This window comes from Diadema antillarum, unplaced genomic scaffold (assembly GCF_040938485.1).
Source record: "Diadema antillarum isolate AM-2024a unplaced genomic scaffold, OU_Dant_1.0 seq00001010_RagTag, whole genome shotgun sequence".
In the NCBI taxonomy this organism is placed as follows: Eukaryota; Metazoa; Echinodermata; class Echinoidea; order Diadematoida; family Diadematidae; genus Diadema; species Diadema antillarum.
Genome location: NW_027271846.1, coordinates 123,867 through 136,876, shown reverse-complemented (window position 1 = coordinate 136,876; position 13,010 = coordinate 123,867). Strand labels below are relative to the sequence as shown.

Genomic DNA, 13,010 nt, shown 5'->3' with positions numbered 1-13,010 from the left:
AGGACAGTTGGGGACAAATGTTACAACAAAACATCAAAACCAGCAACATCTTTTCACAGTAACAAGAAGTGGGAACAATATAAAGTTGTAAATGCCTCTCACCACATGCCTTATGCAGGGCTTAACATTGGTGGTGGCCTGGGGCCACTAAAAATTGATGTCGGGCCACCAAATTTTCAAAAAGCACATCTTCTCGTGGCCCAATCGGGCAACTAAGATTCAAACTCGATTGCCATGTTTCCTTTGCTCTAGCACCTCTACACTACCGTACTTCTTCAGGCCACCAAAACTTCAAATTTAAAGGACAAGTCCACCTTCATATACATGTGGATTGAGTGAAGACAACAATATTAGTAGAACACATCAGTGAAAATTTGGGGAAAATCGGACAATCCGTTCAAAAGTTATGATTTTTTAAAATATCTGCGAAGTCATTGCTGGATGAGAAGACTACTACAGTGTATGATGTCACATGCGTACAACAATAAAAGGAAAATAAAAAGAGAATTTCACAAAACCTTACTTTTTGAGTAAAGTACACATTGCTTCGACTTGTTACTGACGTATGTTAAGGGTAATATTATTCACCCTACCTTCTGAAAGAGAGAAATCGAGTGTTCTTTTGTTATGCAAGAAAAGTGAAAATATGTTGAATTTTCTTTATTCTTTCTTTATATCGTTGTACACATGTGACATCACAAGCTATAGTAGTCTTCTCATGCAGCCGTGACTGAGCAGAAACTTCAAAAATTCAAAACTTTTGAATGGATTGTCAGATTTTGCTCAAACTCTCACTGATGTGTTTTACTAATATTGCTGCATTAACTAAACCCACATGTCTATGAAGGTGAACTTGTCCTTTAATGATTTCAGGGGCCTCAACAGGCCACCAGGGAAAATAGAATATTGTCAAGCCCTGTCTAATAACACGTGAATGACAGAGAACAAGGGTACGTACATACATGTGTTGGCAGTACCAACTGTCAGCAAGACAGAGATTGTAATGACATGTATACACAACACCAGGAACCACCTCAATTCCAAAAATGCACAGTGATCGAGTGATCTATGGCAGGTTTGTATCTCAAAAATGCCATGACAAAATCTAGGCAACGAAAATCTAGGTAATAAAAATCTAAAAGAAAGAAAAATAGAAAGAACCAAAAACATGACAACTAATTGAGAATGGAAAAAAAAAATGTACAGTGATTGAGTGAATCAGAGCAAGTTTGTATCACAAAATGCTATGACAAATCTAGATAACGAAAGTCAAGATAACGAAAATCTAAAAGAATGAAAGATTTAAAAAAATGACAACTAATTGACAACGAAATGGCAGTAACACTAAACAAACAAACAAAAATCTATCTGCCATCAGCACTAAATTGTCAACTATAAATTCAAGAACAATCTTTTCTAGTTAATTCATATGGACAACACGTTAGCAATGGTTCTGCAGTGGGTGTACAGCTTCTGCAAATAAATGTCATTCACGGGGAAAAAAGGGTGGGCTGGCAGGCAATAAATGAACTTTTCTGCAGATACATGTACCTTTCAGTAAGATGAATTTTATTAACTAATATACAATCACGTAGCTTCCAAATTTTAGAACTACAATTTGTATTGACAAAACAAAAAAAAACTTACATGGGCCAAAATCAGAACACTTAACAATGATGATAAACATAAAAAATAAAACATCAAAATCATCAAATAAATCTCTGTTACCTATCACAGCTATGAACCACCCCAAAAATATCACACATATACAGAGTCCAACCTGCTCTGTAATTTGACATTAAGATCTACAGGTACTGTAGGTGTTCTTAGTTTTCAAATTCACTGAAAGCACTGCAATACACACTGTATACACATGTATACACATACACACACACACAAATAGGAATGTAAACATAAATAAACACTAACTGCAAAAGTGAAAATTTTCGCCTGAGTAATTCTTTTTTTTTGCGCTCAGTCCTGTAAATTGAATTTTGTATCTATTTTTTAATTCCGTGGAATCGAAGATACAAAATATCATTACACATTACAAGCAAAACATTTGCACTCTTTTATTTTTGCTCTAGTTTTTCATTTGCACTCTTTTATTTTTGCTCTAGTTTTTCAATTGCCATCTTTTATTTTTGCTCTAGTTTTTTAAAACTTCAAATGCACAAAAATTTCCAAACAGCAAAAATGCCCACTTTTACAGTATCACATAGACACAGACATGAAACTCACTTGATCCTGAGTAATGGAAGGTGCAATGAAATAAAGAAAAAAATGGAAATGGATTACAATGACAACATGTCCATCAAATGGTCAGAAAAAAAAGAAAAACAAGAACTCAATGTCATACAGGACTGCATGGACAGACCACCAAAAACTATATAAATATCAAGCTTTTGATATCTTAGAAAATGTGACATGTTAAATTCAAAACACCTCAAATTAGTGGAGTAGCATAAGAAAAAAAATGATAAATACACTGTTATATCATCAAGGTGCATGATATTCATTCAAAGTCAAAATGCTATATGACTCTACAAAACATACAATGTATGTATTATCTATACACATACATGTATACTTGTATATAAAATATTATCTCTATGTCAGTCGAATAGTACATATGTTGAATTATTGGCTAAGTTGACAAAGATGAAAGTCACAATTTACATTCAAGCCTTTAAAGGGATAGTACAGTATTGGAGCGGATGAGAATTGAGCTTTTAACTTTTTGCTAGATACCAAGAAAACACTTATGACGTAGTACAGAGCGTACCATTTTAAGAGGAATTCAAAGTTTATTTGATGAAAATCGGGTTTGGAATGAACGAAACATCCAAAAACAAAGTAAAACAAAGCATTGTAAAGTGTGGGTCCCACACTTTATTAGAATCACTCTTTTTTGGATATCTCAGCCATTTCCAAACCAATTTTCATCAAATAAACATTGAATTCCTCATAAAATTACATGCTTCTTCATATTTTATAAGAAGTTTCTCATTATCTCACCGAAGAATGTTAGAAACCTGAAATTTGGTCTCAACCAAAACTGTACGATCCCTTTAAGTGTGTTATTCCACCGTCCATGCAGAAGTCGAGTATCACCCAAGTCAATGCGTTTTCTCCAGTCCCGTCAAGATTGCCTTATACCGACGTGATTGTACACTTCATTATAAATTGCAAGTGTTCCCCATAACCTCACTCCCAGAATGATAGAATGCAAGAAATCAATTGATTTATGCTATCATTATTAGCAGTGTGATTTCTCTGAATTACAATTAATGTTATGTCCATATGATGCGGATGGAAATGTAGCGAGCAATGTCCTAGAACTGCAGTTATCAAAAATTTAATGTGAAAATTATATACAAACATGTCAATCTAGTGGTCACAAAGTTATACAGCTGTATCAGAATGACAGCTACTATTCCTACTTAGATAATCTGAACCAAGTTTCACCACAGATGAAAAAAAAAAAAGAAGAAAAAATACACTGCAAGGAAAAACACAATTATACATTAACAAAAAACGAACATAAATATATGCTCAGGCAACCAAAATCATTAAAATTAATTTTCAGCCCAAACCTGAAATGAGAAATGTCAGTGGGGGATCATTCAAATAGGTTAGAAAAAAGTGATGATGTTTCATGCATTTAGAATAACAAAACACCTCAAAAATATCAAATGAATTAGTATGTTGACACAATGTTGGATTAATATCACTCGCTAGTAATCACGCAATTCTTCTACGCACTCATATGAAAACCTCTCTTACCATCGAACGGTGCCCCCGTGGCCTCAATTTGACCTTTGACATCAAAATCACAAAGCAACAGAATTCAGTTCATTCCTTCATCCTTCAATTAATACGTCACCAGTAATTCTTGTGGAATATAATCATTTTTCATTACACGAACAGGTCTATTCTTGCATTTTATCATGAAAGAGTTACCCGGGTATGCTCTAAGCAATAAAGTTTCATACAATTGCAACAAAATATCATTTATTCATAAACTCCCCATAATAGCCTATACATGTACTTGATGACCTGACTTTGGCAAAATTCAGATGTAAATATTATTTCACTAACTTCTCTGTGCTTACTAAATAAAAATTAATCAATAGGACATCTTCAATTAAATTTCATACAGAAAAATTTGTAAATTTTAAGTTAATAAATTCTAACTGAATATCTAATCAAATATTCATCAAATTATGGCAAAAAGTGAAAAATCTGAGAATCTGCAATTTCTTTGAAATGATTATTATCAACCAAAAACGAGCCCTATTTGGAGCTCTTCCCTATACATTTCTACCTTGTACCAAGTTTGATTGCTAGATAACGTAACGTTAATATGTGCTCCATCACCACAAATAATAGGGCTGAGAAAAGTGTAAATATTACAGCAATCTTCAAAATGAGACATTATTCTGCTGGGAGTGTAATGTTCATAAACGTTAGAAGTTTGGCTCAAGGCCAGAATATATTATAAATAAGAATAATGATGAACTGCTAAAAAAAAAATAATCCAATAAATTTCATGAAGACATTTTAAGGAAGGCAAATTGGCTGTAACTTGATATCTATCTTGTTACAACTGTTCTTCTACAAGCAACGACATATAGATATTATCATGAAACATATTTCTGTCATGTCTCCCCAAAATTGTGTAAATTTTGCTTGAATAGACTGGTATCGTTTGCTTCATCTTGCATTGCTGAACTGCATCCAAAGTTCATCCCCAATTTTCTCACAATTGCGTTTAGCTGGTGGACAGCTATTGTACGACTCCTGTGGCCGTATTTTGAAAACAAAGAGGAAAATTCTACATAATTTCAAAGCTCTGTATCTGTAAATACCAGAGTGAAGGAAAGCAATGTTCAGTGACTTTACAGGAGTCTTCTGATGACATGTCACAAATTTAACCTTTGACCTTGGCCAACAGACCTATGACTTCACTACGGTAAGCTTTTCAACTTTGTATTCATTTATATGTCTACAAAGTTTTAATACGACACCAAGAGCTGTCAGAAAGAAAGAACAATTGAGCATTTGAACACAAAAAAAAACAATAACAAAAAGCAAAAACAGCCCATTTGCGCCACTGCATGAAAGAAGCATATTAGAGAACATATGTTTGGTGCACGCAAAAAAACAAAACTTCGCTGTTGTCTGTATCTGCTGGGCTGATATTTCTATTATTTCACAGCTGTTCAAGACAGTTAGTGATGTTCCTCTTTTGAAAGTCTTCCATTTATAAAGATAAAATGTTATTAATCATTTCATTAAACTCATATTTATCAGTGTCCCAAATTCTGGTAAGCATGTTAGGAATGAGGCTTATTCAATCACTTCAGAATTACTACGCATATTGATATCATTTGTTACATGCTTTGTTATTGCTTGATTTTGTTTTCTGTTTTTGATATGGTTTTCGTTTTTTCATAACAGGAAAGCATTTTGTAAGGCAGGACAACCTTCTTTTTTTTTTTCCAATTCATGGAACAACAATGTGCCATTTGACTATCTAAATGGGGGCAATGTAATGATTTATTATGATACTAACTTGTGTTTCTAAGTATCCTGCTATGGGGCACACTGTTTTTAACCAAATAAATGAATACATAATATTTAAAAAATGGAAAAAAGTTGGGAAAAGTCATACTATTAAAACATTGATAAAACAGACTAAAATGCGACAACTGAATTTAGCTAAAGCAAATAGAAATTTCATGGAAGGAAAAAACACTAATGTTGACTAAAATTACTATTAAAGCTGTTACCACATGGTCAATACTTGGGTCAGTAGTGTTAGCACTTCTGAATGCAGAAGAAAGTGTCCCCCATAAAAGAAATTACCCGATTTCAACTTCAGCGTAAATACATGTGTATGTACATATCATACTATACAATAGCTCATCACAAGAAAAGATTTCTTTAGTACCCAGTCAGTAGAAAAATGAGTTCATTAATTTGTGATATCCAAAATACCGTCTGTTCTTGTCAAGACTCGCCATGCCAGAATATTAACAAGGTTGCAAAGTTGTCTTGAATTTCTTTCTGCATCGTTCAAATCAGCGATATTCTACGACGATCATCACGCTGCAATATCAATTGGGCTATCTATTCTTTAGTCACCTTCCATCCTTACTGCTTGCTCTCGCGCAATTCCAGGAAAAGCCACATTATACGGTATATTAGTACTCTGACTCCAGAGGAAACCAATCTTTGAATCGATACATGTTGCCTTCTGCATGCAAACTTAATTAAGAGCAACACTACACCATCTTGTATCAGTAGTATTATGCCTGCAAGGATCAGGGCAATAAACATTTGTTATAGTCCACACAACTACATCGTATTCAAAGCATGGGACTAGAGAGTTAAAGTAACCGAAAGAATCTCTGCCTCAGATGAAATATCAAATGACAATTTCGGGCTAACCATCAAAATAAACCTAATTCTGAAGTTCACTCACAGTCAACTAAAATATCATGTAATGGTATGCATGCACAATTTTCAGAAGAAGCAGAAAAAAATCAAATTTGTACTTGACTATTGTTAAACTTATGTCTGCAAATGTCATCTCATGAACAGTTTGAATTTGAAAAAAGAACAAAAATACTGTCCAGTTCACTTTCATAGGTACATTGCAGTTTAGAATTCAGGACAAATGAAGAAGTTTGGGCTAAATCAACAGTTTAAACATCTTAACCCATTGAGGACGAGTCCCGAGTATTCTCCGGCAACAATCTATGGGAAATGCATGTTGAAGCAAAATCAAACCGTCCTCAACGGGTTAACTATGGAACAATGCAGTCTTTTACAAGACGCTGACCATTATCATAAAATGGAAAATGTGCTTGACGGATGAGTCAAATGCAGTTAGTCATGGAGAAACTACCCAGCACAAAGCTCTATTCAAATCAGATGTGAAGTTTGGTTAGTTAACTCATTGTGCACTGGCCAAAATGCAGTCGATATTGTTCATGAAAAAAAAAAGCCATGCTGCAGTTTGATACATTCCAATATAACTGATAGCTTTCATTGTTGAGATCTGAACATCCATACCTGTTTGGAAAAATGGCCCCTAACCCTGCATCTTTTCTGGATTATACAAAACATTCAGGAGGAAAAAAAAGATCAATTTTTGCTGGCATCTCTCCTCAAACAAACAAACAAACACACACCATAACAAAATATTGTTTAATACTTAAGGCAAATACTTGGACGCTTCATATCACATTTGATTAAAGAAAGAAAAAAAAGTTTAAAGACTCTTCAAACAGAGATCTGATAGGTTCAGGTAAGTTGCTTGTTTGGTAGGAAAAAAAAATATTTTTATCAATCCTTGGGGTTATAATGTTTTCAAATCATTTCAAATCACTGTCAGTTTTACTCAACTCAGAATGCTGCCATCACCCTTGCTATTCATATCACATTATTAGACCCCACCGTATCAAAAATTTTGTCTTTACGTGACTGATGTTAAATCAAGAATCACACAATTGTTCTTAACCAGTAAGGCAAATCTCCAACACTTTATCCCATCTACTGATTTTATGCTGATTTTGCTATTGCACAGATCTTCCCTATTGCAACTGATGACAGTTGCTAATGTGCAAACACGCAAGAAGGTATACAACTCTACATACACACAGTACAAATGTACATCAGGTATTTGTGACCGCTAAGCTCAAAAACTCACAGAAAGTTGCAGATTAGGATTCTCTATAGTGGACCAAAATATGTCATTTGGGTTGACCAAATCAAACTTTAAAGTCTCTCCTACCTGGGAGAATAATCTTATCTCTACCTACTGTCTAACTTTGGTTTATTAAAACAAAACCAAAATTGATATATTAGCACTTTAGCAATTCATTCTGGCCTATTTTTTGTGTGTTTTGAGGTGGGTGGTCACATTTGCAGATTGTAAATATAATGCAAGTCTTGATACACTTTCCTCTACACAGGATTATTGTTATTATTATTATTATTGTGCAGGCTGACATATTTGCACCAAAAGTAATCTTGGGGAATGCACAAAATGTCGTACTGGCTCCAGTTAATGAGAATTAGGTGGTGCACACAGCTGCTAACCTTGCATCACAAAGTCAAACAAACTCAATAATACTAACTACATTGTACCACTCTATCCATGTCAGTAACATAATTAGGTGTGCATACTGTGACCACAAAGTATCCTTATTGCTACATGTAAACATGCCTTGCCTGAAAACATATGTTACTTTCACACAATGTTATACAACATACAATTGATTTCATGTCTGACTAACAAAAAAAACCAAAAACATATATCTTGATATAACAAACAAGTGTCTATGATTATTTTGTTAAAGCAGAATAAAAGAAGAACTCTTCTCCATGTTAAGATTGACTTTCAAGCAAAGAGTAAACTCAACCAAACAGAACAGCAAAGTTTATGAAGTACACATAAGTATGTCATTATTCTTCTTCTTCTATTTTTCAAGCTTCCTGTGTTTTAACAGTGGCACTGGTCACAAGCAAATATGCTGCTTAGATGGGGATAGAGATATATGACATTTAAAAACTTGACATTGGCAAAGATATCTGTTATGAGGTATCTAAAATGAAGAAAAAGAGAAGATATTGCATCCCTTCGCATTGAGCTGGCCTAGATTTATAATCACTTGCAATGGTGACTTTCTAAAGGTAAGTATCTTGTGCTGAATTAGTGACCCCATAAATGATTATTATACTATGATCTTTGTCGAACACAAAGGAAAAATGAAAAAGTTGTGAGGCAATGACCTCATGTACCTTGCTAATACTACTTTGACTGACATATATTGTATAAATCTTCTCTTTCTCTATCCCACTTCTTTTAACACTTCGTGTGCTTTGAGTGCTGCTTAGCACAGAAAACCCCATACTGTTGTACACACTGTCCAAAGTTCCTGGCACAGAAAGGGCTAAACTTCCCTCTCCCCTCTATCTGATTTCATCCTGTTTTATTACATCAATTCAATCACGGAGAAGAATTCCTCAGAATGAGACATTAAAAAACAACAACAACAACAACAAAGTCTGTGTCAAAAAGTTTTCCATCAGTGGGGAGTGGATGGTTGAACTGGATGGGGGAAAAACACTCACCGTTTGTAGCATGTCGTCCTGACGAATCAGCCAACGGTTCCTCTCGGAGGACATCTGGGAGGGAAGAGTGACAGTGACAGCGATATCTTCATCTCATGTCATGGCAGATAGCCTTGGAGATGAGATGTATCTCACAAAATATGCTAAGTATAAAGCCTAGACAAAGGTCAAAGACATACCTGCCATAATTGCAAGTGACTTTAATTGTCATTCATTATACTTTTCATAAGATTTGGTACTTTCTGAGGAAATCAAACTTTCAACACTAATTTCAGAAAATCTTGTAGTACTGGCATGCCATTATTTCATTTATTAGCTCATTTTTCTATATTGCATTGAAAAAGACAGCATTGCCCATTTCAATTCTTTCTGGTAGCATAAATAAATGAATTTTATGATGCCTTTTAAACATTTCTCTGACATATCTCTGACTGCCTACATTTGTCATTGTGTCAATACAAATCCACATCATGGTACAAATCAGCTTTTTTTTGCTGTGCCTTTATAAAGGGATTTCGTCCCAAAGACCAAAAAGAAAAAGTAGAGGCCTCTGTTCAGGCAACCACATCAAAATCTTTACAGCACAGACTACAAGATAATTATACAAGAGCACATGCCAACAAAAATGCCTAAATAAACATAGAAGTCACTTTGAATTTTGTATTGATATGCTTTGAAACATGCACAGAATTTGCCACTTAATCAGCAGTACAGACAAAATGAATGCTTCAAACATTTCTGGTATGAAAAATGTTTTTACCACATGTTGCCAATTTGCATGACTTGTACGGACAATATCTGCAAGGATTTACAGAGAGAAACATCTAACCATGTCTACTCTTCACTCTGCCAGTACTGATGACAGGCAAAGAACACAAGTTGTCAATGACGCTTCAGCACAGAGGTGGCAAGAAGGTCAAAGGTCATATATCACTTTTGTAAAGATCACAAAGTTTTGCATGGTTAGAGATTAATGTCTCCCAACATGGTCTATGAAATTTGAGAGTAGCACACCTTGAAGTTTTTGAAAAAGAAACTAAAAACAAAATCACATGTCACTCTAGAATATGCTCCCCTATTGCATCCAGAATAACAATTGGTATTTCTTCTGGGTACAGATAAATTCACTTGAAAGCTATAATGGCATATATTCCGCCTCCATCGTAACAAAAAAGTTTCCAGTTTTATTATTCTACAGAAAGGTCTGAACTACCTAATACCTCTACAATATAGCAGCATATGACTGGAATCCAGTTTGAAGGATTGCAAAAGGGACATACGAACTTTAACTCTGCCAGTACCAATGACAAGCAAACTGCACAAGTTGTCAATGGCATTTCCATGCAGCAGTGGTAAGAGGCTTAAGGCAAGATTTCTTCTGATTAGGTGGCCTACCTTGGAGGAGAACTTGACGTTGAGGTTCTTGATGAGCTGCTTGACGGCGTGGCGCTGCTCGCTCTGCTTCTTGCGTTCGTTCAGCACACTGGCCAGTGTCTCCAGCTTGGTCAGGGCCAGCTGGAGGGGCATCCGGTCAGCGTGGCCCTGGTGGGTCCGCTTCAGCAGGTCCTGATGGGAAGGGGTCAGGGGTTAAATGTCAGGGGTCTCATAATCCTCAGCTTTCAAAAAAAAAAAGATATCCATTTCAATAGAGAACTTTCCTATTCAATGTCATCAATTTTCTGTTTTTGCCCAAGCTTAGACAGGTGCAATTTATCAAGATAGGTCATATATACACAAATTTTGAAGAAAAAAAAAGGTCATTGAGATAGGTCATATCTGTAGATACACAGATTTGAAAAAAAGAAAGAAAGATCATTTTTTTATATTTAGGCCTGGGTGTCAATTGACATTTACTGAGGTCTGCACAAAAAAAAAAAAAGGGAAAAGAAAAATATGTCTCATAACCATATCAAACAGTCCTAAACATATCAGCCTGCTAGTTACTGCTGAATTAATCTTGATTTGAAGAAAAATTAGGTTACAGAGAGCAAACTAAAAAGGCGACTTCTGCCACCTGTGAAGACATCCTGACTTCACCTGAAACATGTGAAGTAAAATAGGTGAAGTCAAACCATACAGCATCAAATTTCCTGCAACATTACCAGATGCTACTTCTACAAAATACTACTTTGATCATGATGCACTCCTTGTGGCTTGCTGCCTGTAGAAATGTGGCAGGTGGAGGAGTGTGTATCTAGACTAAATATTTGACAGATTAACATAATGGGGGCAGAATAGATCTAAAGGGGATTTTATGGGGTTGTTTTTTTTTTTTTTTTTTTTTTTTTTTTTGTTACCTGAAGTAGGCAGATGAATTGTGGGAATCTCTGGACTGGCTTTAGCATGAGGCCATAGAGACTCAGACGATCGCTGCTGGACAGCTGGCGACTCTGGGGTTGGGATAGATAGAGATATAACAATGAGGTGGTGAGATGCAATTGGAGAAAACCAAAGCTTACTTACATATGCTGACTTGGTACTGATAATGTAGAACAAGAGGATATACATGTAGTTAAAAAAAAAAAAAAATCAGTGAATTACTACAAAAAGTGCAACTCTGAAATCATGTGGCATTGGAACATCACAGATGGATTTCTATAGCACAGCTTTGGGATCACCATACACCTGGAGGATGAAAACAAATGGAGATGAAAAGGCAGCAAGCAGCACTTGGATCAGAGTGCCATAAAATAATAATTTGGGACTCCCGTTAAGATTATCATTATCATTATGTTCTTTTTTTTAATTTCTCTTCTATACCCCCCCCCCCAAAAAAAAAAAAATAATAATAATAAATAAATCCCATTTTGGGAGGAAAAGGGCAGGCTACAGATTGTGCTCTCCAGGAATCTTTTTAAGGGGCTTCCCAAGTAAGCCAATCTGGAGTAATGTAAAAGTGGAAATTTTCGTGCATTTCGCGCAACCAGAAGCTAGCGCGAAAATAAAGGCACGTGAATATTTTTGCTTGCCATATGTTCCAGAAGTTGAAGTCCTGTTTCTGCGGAATCAAAATCACCCTAAACTCTTCCTACCCTGCTGAACACGAAAAAATTAGTCGTGCGAAAATATCAACTTTACAGTAGTTTACTGCTTTCAAGAAGGGGACTTCAGAGACAAAAGATGACTAGATCCTGAGAATATTCTTTAAAACACACAGAGTGCAGCACTGAGTTTCAAAGATTGCTTCGTACAACAAGTGAAAAGCAAAGGCTCAAATATGAATGTAAGATGTAGGAAATCAAACTTTGTTGACAGGAACATTCTGGGAAAAAAAAACTCTCTTCTACACAAACGCATCTTTTATAAATCTCTACTGACATATTTTACTCAATAAAACAATCTCACATTTCACACAGATGCTTGGCAATGTCAAATGTGACATCATACTTCAAAACAGTAATCGTATTTCAGGATAAGAAATGAAATTGAAATCGACTCTAAATTAAAGCTTGAAATCTGCTCCCATCCTCTTCTTCTCCTCCATACCTAGAGAACTTCCAAAATTTTCCAACAGGGAAATCAACTTTCCCATCTCTAGGTCGGCCCTCAATTTTTGCCGGGACGTACAAATGTCATTGTGCAGAATCAAATTAATGACATTTGCGATGAAGGTTGATGAATTAGCCCCCTGGCGGAGGGCAATATTTCTGATGGTGAGGAAATGGGGTCAAAGTGAAGCATCGGCTGTCACAGAGTCTATTAGATCTTCAAATAAGGCATGTGCAATCAACCATCACAGTGAAATATATATCTTCTGGTTGTCTAGCAACAGAATGTTATTGGAAATGGCTCCACGTCACTTTCAGATATTTGGTTTGTACAGAACCAATGAACTCTGCCCATTTTTTGAGTAGATTTTTACA

At 35.4% G+C, this 13,010-nt stretch overlaps 1 protein-coding gene across 1 annotated transcript in view; it reads right to left on the bottom strand.

Annotated features, from left to right (window-relative positions):
• LOC139742628 (rho guanine nucleotide exchange factor 10-like) overlaps positions 1–13,010 on the bottom strand; it is a 105,259-nt gene that overhangs the window by 15,940 nt on the left and 76,309 nt on the right. The window contains exons 10-13 of the mRNA XM_071653153.1: positions 11,445–11,537; positions 10,543–10,713; positions 9,148–9,201; positions 3,787–3,819 (exon numbers count right to left, since the gene is read on the bottom strand). Coding sequence (XP_071509254.1) covers positions 3,787–3,819; positions 9,148–9,201; positions 10,543–10,713; positions 11,445–11,537 — 351 coding nt within the window. The remainder of the gene's footprint in view (positions 1–3,786; positions 3,820–9,147; positions 9,202–10,542; positions 10,714–11,444; positions 11,538–13,010) is intronic.